Source organism: Drosophila navojoa, chromosome 4 (assembly GCF_054131105.1).
Source record: "Drosophila navojoa isolate 15081-1374.11 chromosome 4, UAZ_NAV_1.0, whole genome shotgun sequence".
Lineage (NCBI taxonomy): Eukaryota > Metazoa > Arthropoda > Insecta > Diptera > Drosophilidae > Drosophila > Drosophila navojoa.
The window spans coordinates 19844281-19869297 of NC_142892.1; the positions used below are offsets into that span (position 1 = coordinate 19844281).

The 25017-nt window shown below is 38.8% G+C and overlaps 1 protein-coding gene across 11 annotated transcripts in view; it reads right to left on the reverse strand.

Annotated features, from left to right (window-relative positions):
- Positions 1 to 25017, reverse strand: part of rols (zinc-RING finger and ankyrin repeat domain-containing protein rolling pebbles) — a 62728-nt gene that overhangs the window by 6546 nt on the left and 31165 nt on the right. For all 11 annotated transcript variants that reach the window (XM_089260320.1, XM_089260321.1, XM_089260322.1 and 8 more), the window contains 2 exons: positions 15855 to 16037; positions 13709 to 13848 (listed from right to left, as the gene is read on the reverse strand). In XM_089260320.1, coding sequence (XP_089116446.1) covers positions 13709 to 13848; positions 15855 to 16037 — 323 coding nt within the window. The remainder of the gene's footprint in view (positions 1 to 13708; positions 13849 to 15854; positions 16038 to 25017) is intronic.

Below are 25017 nucleotides of genomic sequence, written 5' to 3' on the forward strand. Positions count from 1 at the left end.
CCAAAACGTGACCAGAACCCGTTCCTGGCTGCCTTTGCATTGTGTGGGATAATAAGTTAAGATTGCTCGGTTTCGGCACGGGGTACTTTAATTGATAGGCCAGGTGAAGACACAGTCTCGACGAGCATAAATTTGGAGGCCCTTGGGTTAGAATTTAATTGAAAGTTGCAAAGATGTGCGAGCCGAGTCTGATCAGATTAACAACAGACTCTAAACGGAATCTCGACTTTTGCTGAGCGCGAAACCTGGAGTACTACATACTAAGTAGATGCGCACCGTTCTCTTGTGCGCAGACGTAGCATTAAGGATGCTGCATGTTGTCAACTCCCACGGATGCTGGAATAACTTGTTGTCTTTGCCCACTTCCGCTGCGGATGCGCAGAATGATGCAGTCTACCCACTGGCTAACTGTCTACCCCTCTAGCCATCCAATCGACCCATCCGTCTACCTGTTTTTGTCTGCATCGTGATGCTGCGCCAACTGTGAGCAAACTTTGATTGAGCTGACAGTCCACGCCTTTGCCAAGCTGCCCCGCCAGACAGCTGACCTATCGATCCGCACTCGGGAGTAATTAAGTTCCGCTTCGATTCGATTGGCGTCAATTCGTTCCACGTCAGACAGCGCAGTCCACAGTCGAGCACAGTGGAGCGCAGTGAAGAAAGCCTTTCTTTAAACTAGTTCAAACTGTTCGACCTGTTGCTTTTCCTCTTTCACACTCTAGTCCCCCACTAGGCTCTCTCTCGTTCTCCCTCTCTATCGCTCGAAGTGTATAGCTCTCGCATCTTATCGTTGGCATCCCCGCGGTGGATTTTTAATTGGCCACATCATTTTGATTAAGTTGTTGCTTGAAAATTAATTAACAAATTATACCTGGCCAGCGCATTGGAAATTGAAATTTCTGTCTTGTCCAGCAGCGCTTTAAAAAGTGATTTTCACTTTTCTACAGCGCACAGTCGGCCGCCGCTGGGAGATTGTATTATCATCATAAAACGCGTATGCATCGCGCACTAAGTGAGAGGTGTTGGAATGCGCAGCACAACCCAGAGATCTGCATTAGCCGGGGATCAACGGATCATTGAACTGGCGAATTACAGCGACATGAATTAAAATAGTATTATAAAACTAATTTTATTTCTACTGAATTCAAGTACATATTTCCAAATCGGTTATCGTCTCTGTTCTGTTCTGTTCTCATTAATATTACCTTCATATATTTATATGTACTTGAATATTCCGCCTAGTTTTGCATGCATCCAAAATAGTTTTGTTTTCTTAGTAGTCCCGAGGCCAATTACCATTCAAAATTTAATAAATTGTCAAGCGCTTTAACAAGCTGTAAGCTGCGCCCATTGTTGTGCCCCAGAGTCCCCCCCTTCGCAGCTTAACCTTAAGACACAGACAAACTGCGGCAACCTTTCACACAAAATGCCGAGCAGAACCAATTCGGGCTTGGAGCCCCCCAAGCGTTTGGCACGTTAAGGCACAGGTGTAATGCCAACTGGGCGACGTAATTTGAAAAAAAAAAAATACAATACCTTTTTTTGGCGCACCCAAAGAGCAATTGGAAATATATATAATATTATTTTGAAATTGATGTAAAAACTAAATTGAAAAATTTAATTCCAATTTCAAAGTGAAAAATTTAATCAGTATTCAAAATGTTAGACTCTCTAAAGGTCGGACAACAACAATTTTCAGTATTTTAAGAAGATTGACTGCCGAATGTATCCGATTGTCATACAAACTCTTAGATCATAGAATTCTTCTTATTGAGATTAGGATTCATTTTTATATAAAATTAAAATTGTAATGATAGAAATACTTATATCTTCTAAAAGTAGAGTCCAAATACATATATATTAATTAATTGATATGAATATAGCAATATGAAATTGTTTTTCCCTTTTATAAATGTAATGAGCTAACAGCTGTATATGCCACAAAGCCAATACACTTTTCATCACTTTGTGAACGAGCATTAAGTGTAGTGGAAACAGGGGCAAAACCTGAAGCTGCAGCCGCAGTGCAATTACTGCAGCCATTTAATGATCGGCCCGGGGTGCGACTGCAGCCGGAGCAACCAGAGCTGGCCATAAGATTAATGGTTCATTCAAGAATTCGATTTTCAGACAAGCCAGACAACGAGCTGCCAGCGACAAGCAGCCCCAACAGCAGCAACAACAGCAACAACAACAACAGCAACAGGTTCATAATAATTTTTTGGCAAGTTTTTAGGCGGCTGCAAAATATGAAATCAAAATGCTTCAAAATGATCAAATAGTACTGAAAGTACTTTTGGTTAGCTGCAGAGCAAATACTCTAGCTATGCATTATAATGAGAGAGGAAGCGGCACTATGATCGAGGCAACTAAAACAGATGCTCTATAAGAGAGACTTATGGCAATGCATGTTAGATGACATTGCCTATATACCCTCGATTAGGGTATATAAGCAGCTCGCATGTTACGCCGCGGGGCGTTGCAAGAACACCACCACCACCAACAACAACAACAACAACAACAACAACAACAACTATTGGTGCTATTGGTGCCTGCCGGTCTAAGACATGTTGACACCAGACGAGGCAACGACTTGGCCGCCATTTGGCTGCGCGTTTGGGCTTGGCCACTGCAGCCGCACAAAATGCTATTTGAGCAACTGTTTGGCAGTGCCCGAAAATAATTGTTTAAATGTCATAAAAATAGTTGCAGAGCCAAAACGCGCTGAAATGTGCAACAAAAGACGCTGAAAACCGTGCAAAAACTTTGTGCCGTCCAGCTGGATCCTTCAGACAACCAACAAAACATAACTCAAAAATAATTGATATTTAATGGGCGCATAAGCTGTTCACGCCAGCCGGCGCAGCTCTTCTAAATTGAACAAATGAAAAACCTGTTCAAATGGGCATCAATGGCAAAATGCACGCGCATGCGCGTTTATAGTCGCTAGCAAATCGCGCGCATGCCGCCCACTGTTTTTCTCGCATTTGCATTTAATGGAAAATCGTCGCATTCGCGTTGCCCAACACCCGCTGCTGCCGGCTTCGCCCCTCACCCGCCTCATCCAGCCTCACTTTAAGTTTTGGCACCCCGCTTGGCTTTTTGGGCTGCCGCCATTTGCACATTTTGTTGCCATTGTGTGTTGGCCGCGTTTGGAGCGCGTCTTGGGCCAGCCAAAGGGGGCCCACATTAGCGGGGCGCTTGCAATCCGAGCACCCATTGACGCACCCCTGCCCCGGCCCCGGCCCCGTACCCACAGCTGTGCATTTGTTTTTTATGAGAATTACTTGCGTTTAGCTTGGTAATTTATGCACTCGACTCGACTCGCTCGTTGTATCAAATTTCGATTGCCAAATCATTTGGAGCGAACATTATTAAAACATATTTTTCGCTTTTTGTTATTTTCTGCTTTAGCTTTTTATTTCCTTTGTAAGCTGCGAGTATCGTAATCAAGGCAGAATTGTGGCCATATCAATGCTAGTGGCTTGGCTTAGATTCAGGTGCTTGAAATTGAGCTTACTCTAGTTGATGGACTTGGGCTTGGCCCACTTGCAACTATGTTAGAGTAGATCAATAAATTCATATACATATACATACGTGTATGTATATGTATAAATTGCAGCCGATAGCTATAGATATCACCAAGCAGGCAGTTTAAATGACTTTGTTTGCTGGCGACGAGGAATAATGAATGCTAATGACCGCATTCGATTCATCTGATATTCGTATTCAAAGTTAATTCAAGCATTTATATAATAAGCAATACAAACACACACTCTACCTGTTATACATATATACATACATATAACAGCGGGCGAGACTGTTTAACATATCCTAAACATTCCCAACTAAGAAATATTTCATTTTATGTTATTATGACACCTGCTTCAATGCGAAGAGTGTTTCCATGGGAATGCAACAAGTTTTTTTTCCTCTTTCACTTAGTCTTTTAGTTAGACTTGCTTGTAATTAGTGTTTCTCTCTACTCATTTCTCCTGCTTAATGGCCATTTGCTTTATCTTACTTAAATGACGCCTTTCTTTGCGGTACTCATATTTTTGTTGTCTCTTTCGCTCTTTATCATTAATGCTTTGTAATTATATGCTTATAATTTACTTTTTGTCTCGTTTTTATATGTATTATACATTAACTATATATTATAATTTATTATTTTAACTATATGATAATCATTTTTCTTTTACTAATTTTTATTACGCTTGCATTTACTCTCTCTCTCTCTCGCTCTCTCTCTCTCCTTCTTCTTCTTTTGCTCTTCCTGTCTTTTTATCTTCCTGTCAACCTCCATTAGGGTAGATTTCTCTTCTCTTCTTCTCATATATAATTATTTTTAAGTTTTTCTTTCTTTCTTTCGCTCATTCTTCTTTTCTATTTTTCTTCCTATCTCGCTCTCATTCTGCCTCCCTCTCTCTCTTTTCCCATCCTCTCTCTCTTTTCCCATCCTCTCTCTCTAACTCTCGAACTGGGATGACATCTAGGATGAGTTTACGTTTATCGGAAGACATTCGTCACACCACCTAGATAAATTGCATAAGAACTGATGCATTCGACTCAGACAACAATCGTTGGAATACCAAACAGGGCATATAGCAGATGGAAAAAAACCCACTAATGAAATGATAAACAATAGAGCAGCCTACATGCATAGCGTAGGTAAAAGCGACTCGAAAGATTAATCAGTTAGGCAAATAAGCAAGGTGTAAATCAAAGCGCAGCGACTGCACTAGCTGATAAACTTGCTGCTTGCTGCTGGCTGCATTTCAACTGCCAACTGCCAACTGCCAACTTCCAACTGCCGAGTGCCAACTGCGATAAGGGGCGAAAACAGTGGGAAAATATGAGCTTTTAATAGAGCTGAGTACGTTTATATTCATAATTAATTGCCCAGGCTGTGGATTTTGTGTGTTGGCTGCGAGCACGAGAAATGAATCAATTGCCCGATCGACTGGACAAGAAATCTGCGCAGTGGGGCATAAAACATGGCCGAATCGCGTTTTGGCTAGACCAAAAAGTCAACAAACAAAAATTGAAAATTACAAAATTAAAAAAAAAATAATGCATTAATACAACGATCGATAAATTGAGTTTGGAAAAAAGCTGTCCGACGACAACCGAATTGCGCAAAAATATTATGACCATCGTCATGTGGCATATATCAAAGGCGGCCTTCTAAGCGTTAAAGCCAACAAACAGCCAACAGCGAGGCCTGAGAAATTGTTTCTCCACATGCAAATGCCGTGCGATTTATATTTGAGGAAGCGTCTCGCATGCCAAACGCCGAAAAGCCCCACAAAGCAGATAAAACAGATAAACAAGACATCCCAGATGAATGCCTAGATGAAACAAGCATGCAAAGCAGATACGAGGCGGGAGAGAGATGAACAGGTTCAGGCCTCACCAGGTGAAATGGGTGAGAAAAATGTGTTCGACTCTGTATGCTAAAAATCCATTTGCTAACCAAGTGAAATTAAGTTGTTATTCGTATATTCACGTATTTTTGTTGTGCTTTTGGAAAGCGAACAATCCAATCGCAATCAATTAACGTAAGATCAAATTGTTAATCCTAGGCAATCCTGAGCTTTCACACACATTCGGGATACACGGAGCTGAGCCTGAAAAATAGATTGGGCTGCTATGTGGGGCAGCTTTGAAAAGCACACTAATACTGGCGCAAGGGGAAAAAGCTTTATGTATTGCTCCCGCCATAACTCACATAATTCCGTAACAAATGCTGCAGCTGAAGCATCTCTTCGAGCTGTTTGTATCGAGCGTGTTGCTCTTAACACTTTTCGTTAATCAACAGATTTCATTGGGTCATTTCGACAATTGTTGTTCGTTGTGGCTGTCTGTTTAATTAAGTTTAAGTGGACTTTGGGCCAAGTCGGTCATCGAGTCAGTTGTGGTGGATCGCTTGTGCTTGTAAAACATTTTCCGTTTGATTGGATCGTGAGAGTGTGTGAAGTGGCCAGGCCTGGAGCGGCACAGATTGGGCAGCGTTATTGATTTCCAAGAAAGTGAAATGCATTTCTTATAGACGGACAGCACAGCGCAGCGCAGCGCAGCTTATGCTGAATTATTGAAACTCCCAGCTCGCTGCGAGATCGCACTTTTAGTGCTCGCATGCACGTAACCAGAACAAGCTGGGCATAAAAACCATTACACTGACCATCGCCCATTCCCCATTGCCCGTACCCAGATCCCCATTCCCCATCGGTAGCTTTCTAATGCCAGTGCATTTATGACCCTGTTGGGTTTCTTTTCTGCACTCTGCATCTCATCAGGTGTGTGTGTGTGTGATTGTATGCTCTGTGTGTGTGTAAAACGTGCCTGGCATGCCAAAATTTACCAAAGCGTACAGTCATAACTATATATGAGTGCACCATGCTCGAAGCCCCATTGACCGCGCTCAACCACTTGAGTCGAGCTTAAAGCATAACTAATCCACTGAACTGCAATTGTTGGATGAGAGTTTTACAATTGACTTATGGTCATGGCTAGAAAACAAAGTTCGCTATTCGCTGTTCTCATTGTTCTAAATGTTTCCAAAGGTTCTCTCTACAGCGTGAAGCTGTAAAAAGTGCGCTTGACTCATGTGTTTCAAGTTGATTTAAAAGGTGATTTGCTTGTACTTTGCTCATGAGTTCAAAACCTTTTCACGTTCAAGAATTTCTTGCATAGGCCACTTCCCTAACATTAAACCAAATTACATCACAAAAACCAAACAATAATAAAAATTGTTAATGAACAAAATGCGAAACCTTCGCTTAACGAAAAAAAAAAAAAAAAACGGAAACTTTGTTTACTTTAACTGGGCCTAAAAAGTGAAAGCCTCCACTAACAAACTTCAGTGGCGATAAAAACCCATTCGAGGGGAGTGCGGAGATCATCACTCGGCACTGCTTGATGATCAAGAGGAGGGGCTTAACAAAATTTCTTTGACTTTTCTTTCAACTGTTGTCGTTATTATTGTTGCTGGTGATAAACAATTAACTGTGTTTTGTCGGCATCTTTTTTTGTTTTCTCAATCAATCAACCCGAAAATATTTCGTTGATTTTTAATGAGCGCACGTTAAACGGGCTACAAATTAATTAAACTAGGTGAATATCGTGGGTGCCAAAGGGCCAAACTTGTTGACAGCTGCTAATTGTATTCGGCTTGAACTCTTGATGTAAGAGCATAAAGGTCCATAATGAAGGCTTAGGTGTACCAGGCCTAATTATATTTATTGTAATTGTATAATAAGGCACATACATACATATATAGTAAATGTACCAAGAGCTCAAAGCTATGTTATAGTAGAATAAATAATAAATTTAAATTAGACATGATGTCTATACCTAGTATATCATTACCGATAGAGACTAGACTATATAGAGAGCTGACTCATTAATTCTTTCTTTCTTCAGTTAGAGGAACCTATATTTATATTTATTTTCAAGTATTCCTCCATTAATTGACTTGTCCTTAAGAGTTTCTTGTTTTAAAAGTTTCTCTCTTCATGTCTAAGAATTCACTCTACATAATATATGAGTCTGGCTTCGTTGTTGTTGTTTAATGTGTAGAGCCCCTAATGTTATCGCGTACTTTTATCTAAAGGTGTCAGCATGTTTTATGCCTTTTTGCACTTCCTCTGCGCGAGTGCGACTGAGCGACTGAGCACCTGAGGGGCCCAGCGAAAGACACCTTTCGCCAGTCTTGGGCAGGTTCGCCTCATCCATCTTTCAGGGCAGGCAAATTAATTTCAGTCAAAACTCGAGCCTGCTTTTATTTTGGTGGGTGTGTCGCCCCACTGTGGCGACCAAATGATTTATATTTTATACATGTATATACATATATATATATACATGTATCTTATATTTATGATAAAGCGCATGGCAAATGCTGACATGTGGATGCTGCCCTGATGTCATTTGCTTGTCTTTCGGTCCTTTGACCCGATTGTTGCAGCTCAACTTTCTTTTTGATGTTGTGTTCACTGCACAGGCAGGCTTTTGACTGTGTCCGGCCTCTTTGAATGGTTCGTTGGTGGCTTTTGTTTTTATCTTTAATTGCATTGGCATGGCAAAGGCTTTAATTTACTCGCTGGCAAATTGAAATTTGGGCCAGCTCAGATAAGCCGCGTAATTTGTTTTAAGCTCACATGCGGGCCAACAAAATTGAGAAAAAAAGAGCAGAGTTTATTAATTTTGAGTAAAGCCGGAGTTAATTAAAGCCAATTTGAGGTGGGTGTGTTTGATTATTTTTCGTTTTCATTAATAAATAATTATTTGGCATAAATTGAAAAGCGTATTTAAAATTGTTGCAGATAAGCATTCAGCAATGGATATTAATGAAGTGGGGGCAGCTAGCTTGATAGCCGATCTCTAAGCATATTTCGCATATACATATAAAGTCCAAGTCGAATTCAAAAAATATCAAGGATACGCCAGGTGTAACACAGTTTGGAAATCTTTTTCAAACCAGATATATACCAAGTACCTAGAAAATAATTGGATAAATGCCCAGTACTTGGCAAATGATTGTTATAAATGTTGAGCAAGTTCGATTATTTAGTTAGCCCCTTTATAACGATTTGGCCAGACTTAAACCCGCCATAAATGTCAGGCAATGCGGCAGGCGAACATATTTTGCGCTACTTAATAAACAATTTTCCACAATTTGCGTTTATTAGCGGCCCACAGCGAGCTGCACAACAATTGACAAGGCTGAGAGAACGGGCACACAGATTGGGGGAGGGAGGTAGAGAAACTAACAGCGGACACTGTTCATTTGCATAGCGCATGCGAATATATGCAAAATAACAAAAAATGTATCTTGTGGCCAGCATAAACAACTCGCAGCTGGCAATTAGTAGCCGTGCGATGCGGGCAACGCTGGGTAGCGGGGCACGACAGGGCATTAGACTCCATTGCCAATTGCCCAACGGGGCTATCCATTCGCAATTGGCCTGGTCGCAACTGCCCGGCGATCACTGTAGCTAATTAGCGAATGGTTTAGTCGAGGTTTATTGTATTGTTGTGTGGTTCTATCTATCGATAAAAATTGATAAATTGCGCCTTGTCGTGTTAATTAAAGGGGCCACACATACCGACCGGCAGGTGGCGCTGCCAAATGTTCGCGCTGTTTTTGTCGCCCGCAAATCGCGCGCGAATTCAACACGAACTTTATCATTTTTTCTCTGATTTCCCAAAGTGTTGGCATTTGTGTCCATTGATCGGTCGACAGTGCAATATATGCTTTGATTGATTAAAGCTAAAGTGGTCGTATTTGTGGCTTGATTGCAGTTATTGTTATTGCTGCGAAGTGAATGGCTGATTAAGTGAAAGTGAAGCCCGATGCTAAATGGAAATGGAGTACAGCTGATGATCAAGTGAAGCTAATGCTGTGCAATCTCAGGGTCATCTCTTGTTGATTGGAGTTGTTATGGAGAATATGCCATGCAGATGGAATGGATGTATAGGGCAAATGCAAATTTGGCAAGATATGAGATAGGCAAATACAGATAAAGGAAAATATATAGAGAATATATTCAACAAATGTTTGGTTTATGCTATCGGGTATGTAATTTATATATACATATATCTATTCAAATTACGCATTTGAAAATAATTCTATGTTTTAACGAATTTTTCTTAAGATCACAAAAACAAAATGTATTTTACTATTTTATTTTAGGTATCATTTTTCATGCAATAAAGTTACAGAATAGTAATATCTGTTTGCTGGATGCTAAGCTAAATATTATCTTATTGTTTATTGTTATTTAGTCTAGTCTACTTATTTCAATCAATCAAATATATGTTTCTACAGATTCCTTTTTCAGTTATAATTAGATACTGTACTTCGGATGATAGAAGTGAAACTCAGATAAAAATAGAAAAAAGCTTAGCTGACAGCGACTTTATAACATGCTTTTAGCTAATATAGTGTCCAGAGAAGTTACAATTGATTGATTGCCCAGCGGTGGGCCAGTCAGCCTGCCGGCCAGCTAGTGGACATACGTCTATGAAAAAAAAATAGGTGTCAATTCGTCTCTGGCTGAGATCGTGTGCAGGTGTCACAAGTCGCATAGGTAATATAAATCTTCCGATATCGAGAAACAACTTCGGCAAATGCCATTCAAATACCAATTACAATGTTTCGCATAGCTGTGAGTAAAAGATACATTTGATTGATTGCGCTTTTTTGTGTTAATCATGGATACGTGATGCTATCGAAATTGTGGGATAATTAACGCCATATTTGTTGTTGTTGTTGTTGTTGTTGACAATTAGACGGCGCACAGACCAAAAATAAATTGCATGTGCGATAAAAATCGGTTAAGTTTTGCTTTCGAATGTGGCCAAAATGGTTTCGTGAGCGACTTTTATGGCATTTTTAATGCAAACTATTTGAATTTGAATCAAATACAACAACAACAACAACAACAAGAGCAACAACAACGACGACGACAAGATTTTGGCTGCCGTTGCACGTTGCACGCTGCAAGTTGATTTGTCGCCTGCGCGTGTCAATCACAAACTTCGAGTTACAGTTGCTGTTTATTTATATGCATATACAAATATATTTTGTATTTTTCTCTTCTTTTTGCTAATAACACGATTTCCAAACGATAATTAGCCAGAGGATAACCACCACAGTGAGCTGCCACTTAATCTAATGACAGTTCTCAGACGCCAAGCCACGCCCCACAACTCCATCCACAGTCCACACGGCTGTTGGTTGTAATTGCTTAAACGACTTCTGGTTTAGACTCCGATAGCTACCTGCAGATAGACTGCAGATACACTGCAGATACTCGTAGTTAAAGTTATGTAAAGTGCTTGCTGGTTAGCTGCTCAGCCAATCACTGACACACTTCCGATATAACCGTATAACCATATCGCGTATAAGGAGAAAAGCCAGTTGCCAGTCAGGCAGTGATCTAGTCGGCCAGGCAGCCTGCTCCACTTGGCTCCAAAGACAATGATAACTCATTGAGTCGGTACCCGTTAGACTTATGGTCAGAGAGCCATAAACTCAATTCAATTCCATTCAATTGACGCGTCAATAAGCAACTTTTTCCGGGCGCATCATCAAATCAAATCAAATCGAGTCAAATCAACTCGAAAGGAAAGTTTCGCCTTTATTTTTCTTTCTCTCTCTTCAACTTGTTGTGCATACATCGACGAGGTGTTAGCTATTTTATGGCCAGACTCTCATAATATACTATATCAAACAGCTGGCAAACAGATGCTGGCATTGTTCAGCTCAAAAGGCGCCTGCAAAGGCCTTTGATGGCATAGAAATTGTAAAAGAAATGCTTAGATTGTAATGCTCATGTAAGTCTGTCTGTTCTTCCTTTATATTGCTTATTGATCTTTAGCTTTAAGAGACGAAGAGTTAATCTCTATGTAAAGTCAGTTTATTGATTTCAAGAGTTTCCCTTTTCTCAATGTCCCGGAAATGCAAGTGCAATCGTACATGGCACATTCACGGGTTTCGTAATTGCCCAAAGGTTAACTGCACCTTGGGATCTAAGGGTCGTCGGATCTTCGGATCTACAATACAATTACAGCGAATCACTTTTCGTGTAATTAATTTAATTTGATTGCAACGGCAGTGTCTCGCTTTCAGTTTGGCAGCTTGGCTCTATTGTCAGCGCGCAAAATGGGCAACAGGAGCATCGGGATTTGCGGGCTGACTGTCAGCGAATGTCACTTTAAATACGCCAAAACGGCGCAAAAGATTCAATTGGTGGGGCGCCGCCAGACGTTCAAGCAGCAGATCCTCGGCACAGATACAGATAGGCCAAACTTGGCTGCATGGCTGGCTGACTCTTTGGCTGGTAGCTAGAGATACGATTACGTTCTCCGTCGTATCTCATATCTGCGCTTGTGTATCGCAAAAGCGACTGTCAAATGGCTGAACTGACAGTTGGCTTTTGCAAAGATGTGGATGTGGCTGTGGCTCTGGCTCTGGCTCTGGTGTTGCTTCGTTTGGTCTGGTGGCTCTTGGATGGTGCTGCCAAGACGGGAAATTGGGTCAGGCATTGCAGGCAGTTGCTTCAAGTCGACGCGCAGTCGGCTCAAGTGCCGTAGCCGGACGAACTGACAGATCTCCAGGTCCCCCCTCTGGCCACTCCACCCCCGGCTAGCTCCTCGACTAAGACAAACTGGCGGCACGTCGCTACGTCGGTGTCTTCTGCTTTCTAAGCCATCCCAAAAAGCAAAACAACAACAAATACTGTTTTACTTTTCGCAGCATATTTATGAACATGAACATTCGACTTGGATATTTATTTCACTGCCGCGATTCCCCAATTGATTTCAATTTTCAGTTTCGTTGCCCGCTCGCCCGCTTGCTCGCCCGCTGACACGTGACATGGGATTTCACTTAAGACTGTTAATGCTCGCATAAGCAAACATAAAATGTGCCAAATGTTGGACATGACATGCAATTGGACGCACCGAGTAGCTCCACACTTTGAGCCGACACTCAAAAGGACAGCAAAACAAATAAAATTTCAAAAATTAAAAAAAAAAAAAATCCAAAGCAACAACAACATTCCACATATGTTATTTAAATAAATAGAAAAAAATATGATTTCAAATCCGACGTGTAAATTGATTTCTAATTATTAAATAAAAAAAAAAATAATACGATTTCTGCTACTTTTGCCGCGAAAGCTACAAATCATTTCAAGTGCTTGTGAGAGCTTTATCTTCTTCTTGTCTTTGTCTTTCTACTTTTTGTAGAGAAAACTCTCTAATTTGGGCTTTAAGAGTATTTTTGTAAGCTCTTCAAAATATATCGTTTGAGCAGCCTGTAATTATATCGGAAAGTACATCTTTGTATTTCATATAGATTTCTTTTGACACATTTCTTATTATATAATATATTTCTTTATATTCTATATAACAGAATGAGCTAGAAATTTGCATTTTTTACATATTATCATAAAAGAATAGTGTATGCTGTAATAAAAGAACATTTGAGCTAGTTCACGCCCTAGCAAACTATTTCCTACATTTTTGTGAATAGCAATAATTATGTCAACGTATATACATATATAACACAGATATATTTAATGCGCTATTCAGTCATAAAACCACAACTGATTTAGTTCACGCCCTAGGCCATACACAGTTTTATAGAACTTTCTGACCACCCAAACAAGTTCGACTTATGCAAATCAGAATCGTAATAATCATATTGTATTATCGTGAAATAAATTGTTTGACACTTGGTTATGGCGCGATTAAAAGCCAATCAAGTCTTTTATGGGCTGGTTCAATATTGCTCTTTTATGTCACTTTCCTAGCTCCAAACACACAATCATCAATTAACGGTGCTTAGTCAACGCCTCGCCCACAATGCGCCCCCAATTTTTTTTTTGAGCGGGGCGGCAGCTGAGTCGAACAAATGTGTTAGGGCATAACGGATAAACTTAGTTGGCAGATAAAAGAGGCGCCTCGGCACATAAAGATGAACGGAAATGGCCGACGATAGTAATAACAAAAAGTCGTTTCGACAGTTACAAAATGATCTCTCGCAGCCTTTCTTCGGATCATTCTCTTTCTTCGACGCGGCCATCAACTAGTCGTTAGGGTCGACACGCAGACAAAATGCTCAATCGCCACGCATCTAATGCGCCTCCACACACACATTTGTATCTTTGTGTCTTTACATCTGAGAGTACGCACTCACCTGCATATAACGTGCCAAAGCTGCATTCCGCTGCGCATGCGATCTCAGCTGCGGCTGAGGTGAGCCCAACGGACTGACGATCGTCGATGTGGAGCCCCCGATGCCGGTGTCATAGCCCTGAGCATTGGCGCCATCAACATCTATATTAGAGGGGGAAAAAGAGTTGCAGTTAGATGGATGTCTGTAATCGAGCCAACAATCAACATTTTAACGACTCCAAAAGTGTGCAAAAAATACTAAGTTAAGGGAGATTCTCACATTATATTGATGTATAATAAATAAAGATCAACGAGCAAGACTGCGGATGCAATATTGCCGTACGAATAAACCTTGATTCATTTTATACAACCGATAACAGATCAGCTTGATCTAGTTAAATTTATGACTATAGCAAGTGCTCACTGGACACTTGACGGTATGCAAATCGAAATAAATAAGGCGTGTCAAAATAAATACCTATTCTATAGGTACTCCTGCCTGATCAGAGGATTGATCGATCGCACGCTCTACACTGCCGCTATACGGCAGCAGCTTACAATACCTATTTATATATACATATGTATGTATATTATTATGTATGCCTATACCAGAAGTACATTTCCATTTGTTATTCCCAGTCGCAACGTTTGTTGTTCGATTCATATGCCAACTGTGTGTGTTGTGTGTGCTGAGTGTGTGACTTGGCATGCAAAGTAGGCTTACATGGGGCCAGTCGGTTAACTTCTGAAAGTACTCGAGTACAGCGCGACATACCGTTGCTCCACTGCCCATGAAAAATTGAAAGTTATGCCCGTTTTCAGTTGATGCTCTGCCCCACTGTGCACACTGTGCCCAACTTGTCGATGAATTTATTGGCTAGCTGCCCATTGGACACTCTCGTGTCCGTGTGAATTTATGAGCTGGCAGAGCTACGTCGTTGTCTTCACTTTATTTATGCTAATGGCAATTTAGTAGGTGTAGTGTACAACGTGTGTCTGCGCTAACCGAACCCTAAGCAGCAAACTGGCTTCAGCTTATTAGCATAGCTAATTAAGTGATACAGTTCGAACGAGCTGTGGGGCTTTGAGTAGTCGACTGAGTGAGTACTTGGCAATCAACTGAAGCATCGATACATGACAAGTACAAAAAACGAATCAGAGCTAAATAAAGATGTTGAGCCAAAGCATGAATAATTAAATATATTTTTAGCATACTGACTGTAGTCTTTAGTCTTATGTAGTGATGCTGCAGATTCTTGACTTGCATAAAAAATAAATGCTGCCATAATATTTTAGTCATACTCCATTAAAATTAACAGTTTAGATAGTTTTGGAATCTAATGTATGTAAGAGGTCGCGGAGTATGCACATTCGACATTTAATATAGCCCGGTCTGAATATCTCTATGCTTGCCTGTTCATAATAATTTCATTGGTCTCATAATCGGTCCCCATTACCATGAAATTGAACATTCAAAATCATACAAAAATCATTTTAATATTGTGATGCATTCGTATAATATACAAATTTGTTACAGTTTTATATTAGGATTTCGATAGGTATCCCATAAGTATATTATGGCAAAATCGAATTGCAAATATATTCAGTGGAGAATTATGGAATTCAAACAAAATACATAAAAAGACACACAAATCATAAAATAAATAAATATTTCTTTTAGAATCAGTTCCAGTTCCATTTAAGAAGGTTAATTGTCAGAACAAATTATACTTTACCATATATAATACCCATGACGTATGCCTAATAATGCCAAAAATAAACCATAACTCATCTTATTCTTATCAGGCTAAAAGCCATTAAAATTTATGTCTGACTATGTTAAATTCTGTGGAATTAAAAATTGCTGTAATTTTCAAAGTGTTTACACCTAAATTTTTGTTTTCAAGTATTTGGTGTACAAATTGAAAGGATATCATAAAAAAATAAAACATATATACTCTTAAAAGGCGAATTCCGAGATAAGAGTGCAGCAACAGCATAAAAAACACTCGACACAACACCTTGCAGTCAGAGCTGTCGAGGGTTCGGCTGTTGTTGCACATATTTGTCCGCCTTATATGGCATGTCCATAAGATACGACAAGACGGAGACAAAAAGAGAGACAAAGACAGAGACAGGCACTGGCTACTTCTACTGCCACTACTCACCTTTCAGCGAACTGTTCATGCACATGGGGCACTGATCGTTGCGGAACATACAGGAATAGCAGCGTTCGTGTCCGCAGGTGTCGATCAGTTTCCGTCGCTTGCCCTTATCGAAGGAAATGCGGCACGAGGGGCAAACCGAGCCGCTGGCATCATGTTCCAAGAGACGTCGAATCGATTGAAGATCTGCAAGGAAAATGTAATAAAGAAAAAAAACCAATGAATAAAGAATGAATGTGTGGGTATGTGTGTGCTTACATATTCATTTGGTATTTACAGTTTGCCACATAGCAACAGTGATTATCATTAAAGTGGCATTTAGCACAAGGTATTATAGTCTAAGCTTAAACATTTGCTAACTTTTATGGTAAGTCTTGAGAGTCTTAATGGATTGGATGAGTGTAATAAAATTGCTAATGATCAAATTGTTGAGAAAATGTTGAATTGAATTCTAAATGCTGCTGAACATAATAATGATAAAAGTAGATATAGTTTTACAAGAAACCGCTATGTGATATTTAGAATAATTCTTATTCTTGCTTAAGAATCACTTATAGGGTTTTGAGCAATGTTACTTGGTCTATTCTCAAATTAAGTCGATAACTACAAATGTACACAATTACATTTTATATTAATATTTAAAATGATAATGTAAGACCTAATTAATTAAATGGCATGAATTTCATTGTTTAATTTTGCTGATATATTTATTTATTCTAATTTTTATTTATTATTGAAGATCTGCAAGGAAAATATAATAAAGAAAAAAACCAATGAATAAATATTTATATATTTATTTATATATGAATATTTATTTATATATATATCTTTATTTGTATATATTTTATATATTCGATTCGTTGTAAATCATTTCATCTTTTATTAAAGTCTCGTCATTCCTTCTGCAACTTATTGCTAAAAGATCGTTATTTACCTCATCTCATATGACCATTAGATCTTATCCAACAAATCGCCACAAAGACTATGCATATATTAAGCGCGTTCAGCTTGATTTGCTTGCTTGGATTTTTTCTTGATTTGCTTGCCTCATGTCAAAGCAATTTCCACGCTTCACAGTCGCAATTGCGGCTGCACTTGTTTGTTTATTATATTTACTTTATTTCTGTTTCATTTATCTTTTTTGTTGTTGTTATTTATGTGTACTTTTTGCAGCCGTTTGCATAAATTGTGACTGTCAATTAAATGTCGTTTGCGTTTGTCCCAGACTCCAACTGCCAATCTTTGACTGTGTGCGCAAGTCGTCTCACTGATATCTTGCATTTATCTCTGGCATCAGTAGCTCCAACTACTCTGCCCCTGCCCCTGTCCCTACCCTGATGCTCTGCTGCTCGAGCTGCTACCGATCATCGAGCTGCCAATCGAAGGAATTCTTTGTTTGGCTGCACTTTAATTGATTTAATTTGAAACGCTTGGTTTATTATTTCTATTAGCACTTTGTCTTTCTGTGTCAACATTATGTAAAAATGTGTGCAACAATTGGATGCAAGTGTTTACAGTTTGGTGGCACAGCGCTGAAAGCAGCATTTGTCATCAATAAGAGATTTCGATTGTTACCAGAATTTTCAATATTAAAAGCTTTTCAAGAAATATTTTACTCAAGGTTGCTTAAACGGTGCGCAAGTCTAACCAGTTTGTGAAATATATAAATATATTGATAGAGTAAAAACTATTACGAGTTCTATCGTAAGATATTCAAATACAAATATCTATTATTCATTCTATAGCAAAAACTCTACACTTCTTGCTTAAACTTTGTACAGTATTTAGCCTCCTCTCTAACCTCTCAAGTTATATTTGCAATCACTTTGGAAAATCAACTCTGAAGAGCTCTCTGAGCATCGAGAATACATGATTAGCATGTTGAATATCTATAAGGATGCAATACATATATCCATATACATATATTTCCATAGCAAGCTGCTGCTGCATTTTTCTCTTCTTTTTTTTTTTTTGTTCAGACCCATAAAATATGGAAATTGAACGAGGCTTTTGTAGCTCTTGAGCATTCAACGTCCTATTTTGAAGCCCAGTCAAATGCCAGGCTGCAATTCCTGTTTGGTTTTTTCTTTTTCTGTGGTGAGTGGGAACTGCAAAGTCGACATCAACTTCGACGTCGACGACGCCAACGAGAACCACGTCCGGTCGTCGTAAAGTGGATTACAAGCGCAGCCGCTCGATCAGCGTCTGGGCTTCCATTCCATTCATGCCCACTTGACAAACACTCAATACGAAGTCTGCCAGCTATTTTTCCTTTTTGCTTGATTTATTTATTGCAAATCAAAAGTCAAAGTATTTCTCTCTTTATATGTTTTACGGTTTTTTAAGGTATTGCTCTTGCCAAAAGATATTTTGATATTATTAGGCAATATGTAACGGAAAAACAACATTTGGTAAAAATATGGAAATCATTCTTGAATGGAAATATAATTAAAGATGTTGGCTTAGGTGACCCTAACATTGTCCTTATATGTAAAAGTCTATATATTGAACAATCAGCTACAATCTGATATTGGTAGTACAAGCCAGGTTCAAATTCCAATTTAAAGTTAGACTCTATATTAAATACAATAAAATTTTCCGCAATGCTTATACATTTACCCATCTTTATATCCTTACATCCTTCTATAATTTATTCTTTATTATTTATTATTTATTATTTATTATCTATTATTTATTATTTATTATTTATTATTTATTATTTATTATTTATTATTTATTATTTATTATTTATTATTTATTATTTATTATTTATTATTTATTATTTAGGATTTATTATTTAGGATTATTATTTAGGATTTATTATTATTATTTATTAGGGAGGATTTAGGATTTTTATTTATTTTCTTATTTATTTCTTTCTTATTTCTTCTTTCTTAGGGATTCTTTCTTCTTTTCTTCTTTATCTTTCTTCTTTCTTATTTCTTCTTTCTTCTTTCTCTTTCTTTTCTTCTTTCTTATTTCTTCTTTCTTCTTTCTTATTTTCTTCTTTCTCTTCTCTTTCTTCTTCTTCTTATCTTCTTTTTCTTTATTCTTTCTTCTTTCTTCTTTCTTCTTTATTCTTTCTTATTCTTTCTTCTTTCTTTTTCTTCTTTCTTGTTTCTTGTTTCTTATTTCTTCTTTATTATTTCTTATTTATTATTTATTATTTATTATTTATTATTTATTATTTATTTATTATTTTATTTGTTATTATTATTATTATTATTTATTTATTAATAGAACTGGAGCTCATCATCGACTTGTAATATATCCATAGTTCAATTATAGTTAGATTATTTGCACATCCCAAAATAAATATTCTATAATTTAAAGGGTATTCACTGGTCCCCATCTCACACATTTCCGTTACTCGTTTCAATGTTTCGCCAGGTTCTCTGCGCAGTCGCCGCGTGGGCCGACGCCGCCGCCGCCGCTGTAGCTGCTGCTGCTGCTGCCAGCTGCCAGAAACAGCCACGACGCACAGTCTGGGGGCCTCCAGAGGCACAGCCCACGTTGAGTCTGTGGTTGCTGTAGCTGCTGTTGTTGTTGTTGCCGCCGCCTTATCATGTGGCATAAACTCTGAACTCGACACAGCTTGAACTTTCGACCGGTGTCATGGGAATGGGTAAGCCTAGCCAGCAGAAGTGGACAAGGTGCCGCCAAGGCGTAGCAAAACAAAAAAAAACACACACACACACAAAAAAGGGGCAGCTGCAGCTGCTATGCAAATTTTTCGCAACCCTCGTCCAGCGGTCGAGCCCTTGCCCCTGCCCCATTTGGCACATGGCGCAAATTATGAACAGTTGCATTGAGAGAGTCAACAAGTGTGGCCTGTCGCTGGCATTTCCCCCCACCATCTGCACCACACTTCCTCACCCATAGACCAAAAACAATTTACAAAATGTCATCCGACAATTGGCATGTCGCTTGTCATGCGCAAGCGCGGCAGATGCCACCGACAACTGTTCGTGCCACAAACAGTTGGGGTTGCAACTAGGCTACCTTTGTTTAGCAGTTGGCACGCCAATTGCCGCAAATTCCCAATAATGAGAGTCAGCATAAGGTATGCCGAATAGAGCTTATGCATGCAACAGGCTAGGTAAGAGAACTTTGAAGGGTTTTTTAGAGTAGGAAATTTCTAGCAAAATAATTAAGAGCACGCTAGTTGGGTCTACTCGACTAAGAGATACCCTGAATAATAATTTTAATTATTTATTGTCAGTATTTTTAAATGCTGAATAATAAAAAACATAGTTTTATGCTAAAATTGTAGAAAATAATTATAATACAACAAATAATAAAATTTTATATTAGAAAGTCTCTCATTTTTAAATTTATTTTAAATTATTTTTGCAAACCATTCAAATTGAGATACTTGCTCTTTAGAAATATAACACATAAATATATTAGATTACATTATTACATTATACAATTATACACATATACACGAAAGCCCGTCTCACTTTTCCCTTGCCAGATGTGTAGGCCTCTCATTTTCTTTGCCTTCCGCCCATGTCCACGCCCACGTGTGAGTGGGCTGCCTTTGTGGCTTCAATGCATGAAATTCTATAATATTAGTATAAGCAATTCCTCTGCCAGGCTATATAATTCTGGTTAATTTCATGGATTTTAAGCAGATTAATTTGCGCGTCTATGTGAGAGAGTGAGTCCATTTGTAAGTCAATGTACTTGTTATATGTCCTCTCTCCCTCTCTCTCACACAAACACACACACAACAATGCACTGTGAAATGCATTTAAATTGCAAAATTATGCAGCTACTGTAGTGGGGGAGGGCGAGCATTAGGGGCATTCCCCCCTTTGAGCTGCGCGCTACGCATGCGCTGAACTCTTTTTGCTTTTAATTTTATTAGATTTATGCGAATCGCTGAGATAGTTGCGGTTGGGATTTGCGGTTTGCGCCAAATTGATTTGAATTTTCCGCTGCATTTGTTGTTTTTGTTTTTTTTTTTTTCTATTTTATTTTGGTTCAATGAATGAATTGTAATGGGCTGCCGGTTTGCCCCCACAGTGTGTGTGTATGTGAGTGGTGTAGACATCATGTGGTTCATGTGGGCGTTTTATTTCAGTTAAATTGGCAAACCGCGGCCTGCGGTCGCTGTGAATTGCACGTAGGCGTTGTGTGTGAATACGTGTGTGCTATGTGCGTCTGTGTGTGGTGTGTGCTGCCTGTTGGCACCGGCACTTGTTTTCCTTTATGTAATTTCTTTGCAAATTACTTTGAATACACAAGTCTCTCTTGGCTCAACAGCAACCGCGGCAGCTTTGGGGCCTGATTCAATTTGCGGTTTATCTTCACGGCCTTAAATTGAGAATTTAACTGCCCAGCAGACTGCACGCAGTTCCCAGGGCATGCCGTGGAATGTGTTCTAATAGGGCTAGTCGCAAATTGAAATTACCCACAAAGTCGTTACAAAACGATTCCTCGGCATTTCTGGGAAATTGTTGCAAGGAATGTGGCCAAGGAAATTCTACAAAGACCTGCAAATTGACTCGACTAAATTTGCATAAATTCTTAATATACATATATTTTTGCTAAGACTATAGAAGCCCTTACATATATCATTATTGACTCAAACTATGTATCATCTTTTGTTCTTTGGTAAAAGTTTTAAAAATTGTTTTATGACTATGGAGAGCCCTTATAAAACAGTTTAGCTTAAGATTATTTGCCATGTAGATTTCCAAAGAAACCTGCGCATCGTTAACTTTTCTTGTTAACTATCTGGCAAAACTTGTTTGAGGTTCTATGAAATTATCGTAAAACAAAGCCGAATAAAGAAGAGGCACGAGTTGTCTTTTATAGAGTTGCTGCGTATAGATACACATGTATATACGCTCCTATGGATAAAGGTATATAAAAAGAACAAAACTTGCTGATGCCAAAAAGATATGAGCTACAACAAATATATGTAAATGCTTAAATCTCTCTGTAAATGACGGTAGGGTAGCCCATATTTATAGCTATGTAATTTGAGAACTGAAATGTTTCAATTACAGCTGACAAAATACAAAATGTCACCTGGCAGGTCAAAGCTGCCAATTTGAGAGACGGCTCAGGGTTAATTGGAGGTACACCATCATGAATAGAGAGTGGCATGTGACCCACCCCTCCTCCACTGCCCCTCTCCCCATCCGATGTGGAGTTTCACAAATATGCGTATTCATTACAATTGATTGACAGACCAGACACAAACCACGAGCGTAACAATTCAGGCTTGAGGTGCGCACCCAACGAACCATGGTCCATTTACCATTTACCAGTTACCATCTACCTGCTATGTGCTAACCAGAGGCCAACGATTTGCAGTTCCAATTAAATTTAAACGCCAAACGCGCAAATCACAAAAGGAACCCAAAGAACTGGTATATGACTGAGAGATACTCTATAGTGGAAAATGTAATATTCAAACTATATATCTATACGAGTATTCCCATCAATTCGATAAGCAGAGGTAACGATTGAGGCTTTAAAAATATAGGTATTTCGAATATGTCAATGAGTAATTATTTCTATTTATTTTAATTTCTTGGTATTGAAAATGTATCAACTATTAAGCTTCTACTCTTCATTTAATGCATATTTTAAGTCTGTTCCATTTATCATATCTATTAGTTGATATTAAGACATAGATTCTCTTACCAGCTTCATCTCTTTATTTTCGGGCTATATCTAGCGTATAAAACTATCTAGGAAATTATTTCTGCTCATCATATTATTATTATTTTGTCTTGAAATTAACTTCTATTATCAGCGATTGCTATTTACTCTTCATTTACAGGGTATATCCGGCAACAACCAATCTGTATCTGGCAATGACATGGAACATTTTCCAGCACAACGATTTTTCTTTGTTTCGCTGAGATTTAACAAAATTACTTTTGCGCTTTGGTCAGGCTTTGCAGTGTTTCTGGTTTTTATGCCCCCTTAATTGGTTTTGAAGTTTTATTTTTTGCTGTCGATTCCATTTCCCCCCCTTTAATTTAAAAGCAAAGTGTAAAAATAGCTTCATTGTTTTGGTAAAACATTTTCAAGTTCAGTGCGTGGGCGGCAGCAAAAAAAACTAGCTAAATAAAAAATTTAACATTCAAGTTTCGGTTAGCTAGCCCTTGTACGCTAGCTCTCTCTCGCTCTCCTTCTCTCTCTATCTCTCTCTTTTACACTTTTTCCGTCTTTCTCTTGCTTGTTGAGTTTCCGATTTCGAGCTGTAGCTTTGCGTGGGTCATGGTTGGCTTTTGTTATGGCTGTATTGGTTAGCGTGGCTATTAGACGTATGTGTGTATGTGTCTGTGTGTGTGTGTGTGTGTTTGGATTGTGTTTGTCATCGCCTGTGCTCGCCTGCATGAGTCAGCATCCCAACGCGTCGGAAGTGGGACGACCATGCAAAGTCTGTAATTACATACACCACAAATGCATACCACACACACCACACACATTCACACACATTCACACACACCGCGCACACACACATCAGATTCGATTTGCATTTTTTCAAGAGAATATTTTTTGCACGACTGAAATCGACAGCTGAAATTAAAAATTCGCTTCGCTTAGATAACCATGCGATAATTTATAGGCAACAATGAGCCATCATTACCTTAGTTCCTCTTAAATGCATTCAAGTAAAGCCCAACCAACTAAAGCTCAACTAGTGTAAGAGATCCAATTCCAACAGTCACTGCGATTCCCTCAACTGTGTCAGAGACCACCATCAGCCCCACTCAGGATGCATAAATCATTCTGCCAGAGTGAATTTACAAATAAACGCAAGGTAGAAAGTGCGAACGGCGCGTTTAAATAATACTTATACAGAAATTAAAAACAATGAAATGTGCAGCGAAAAGAGACAAGGGCCGAACTGAACGGTAGGCAGGTGGTGAGAGTTGTTGTAAAAATCAAATTAAGCGCGAAATTGGTTGGTTTCTCGAGTGGAACTGTGAAAACGAGTTAAGAGCTGAAGAGAAAAAAGTGTCATAAACCCTTAAAGAGTTGCCGGTTAAATGAGTTGCAAACAAATCGCAGCTCATAAATAACCCAAATGGTCGCTCGATTGGCAAATTTCGTGAGATTTTTGCCTTTTGATGCGCTCGCAGTTCGTGAAAACGTGAGCGAGAAGCGTTACCTAAGCATAGCCAGCGGGTCCATGGAAATCCACAACAAAAGAGACTGCGAGCAGGAAAAACGAGGCGTAGCCCGACGTCTATATCAACGGTACGCTGTGGCAAGCTCTAACTCAAGCTCAATTCATGGAAAATCCATTAAACTTCATAGCTTTTTGTGACTTGTGACTTTCGCAACGCTCTATGCCAAGTGTCAACTGTGGCAAGTGGCAAGAACCAGTTGCTACCCAGCACGTTGGCCCTTTCAAATTATGTGTGTGAGAGATAAGCAACATGCCGTAGAATGTCACAATTTTCATGGAAATCAAATGTTGTTTATCTAATGTTCCGGTTCAGTCGGTAGCTGACATTGGCACATGAAATGTAACTGATTACGGAAAATGTTTACTGCCATCTATCTGATGTGCGATTGCGATTCGCTAGAATTAACACACGTAGCATATCATTAAAATGAATAGTGGAAGCGTACATATAGAGTATGTGGAAGGCAAAGTGGAAATAGAAGAGCTGTAGATTCTATAGTATGGAATATGTAGACATAGAAACATTTTACATTGTAATTAGAATACATACAATTATTCAGATGCAATGTAATGCAGATATAGGATATTCAGATACAGGTATAAATACAGATAAATATATATACCAACATACAGGCACATATTCACATAGGTACAATTGTATTCATAAATATATAGATTTATTAAACTTTCTGCAATTCTATCTCATTAAACAACTCCCACAATTCAGTATCAATTTATGATTTACTCAAAAATGGAAAACTCTTACCATATGCCTTACCCTCATCAATAACTCAAAGCCAAAGCATAATTGATGCAGCCAACACATTTACCAAAAACCAAAATGAACAAGAATTTAAAAACATGCAAATCAAATTAAACCAAGCAAGAAACTCGAGTATCATATAACGCAAGTTCTCTTTTATCTGCTAGCATTGACCCAGTTCCCGGAAAGGTAAGACGGCATTTTCAGCAGACGATAAAGATTGTTGACACATTTCTGTG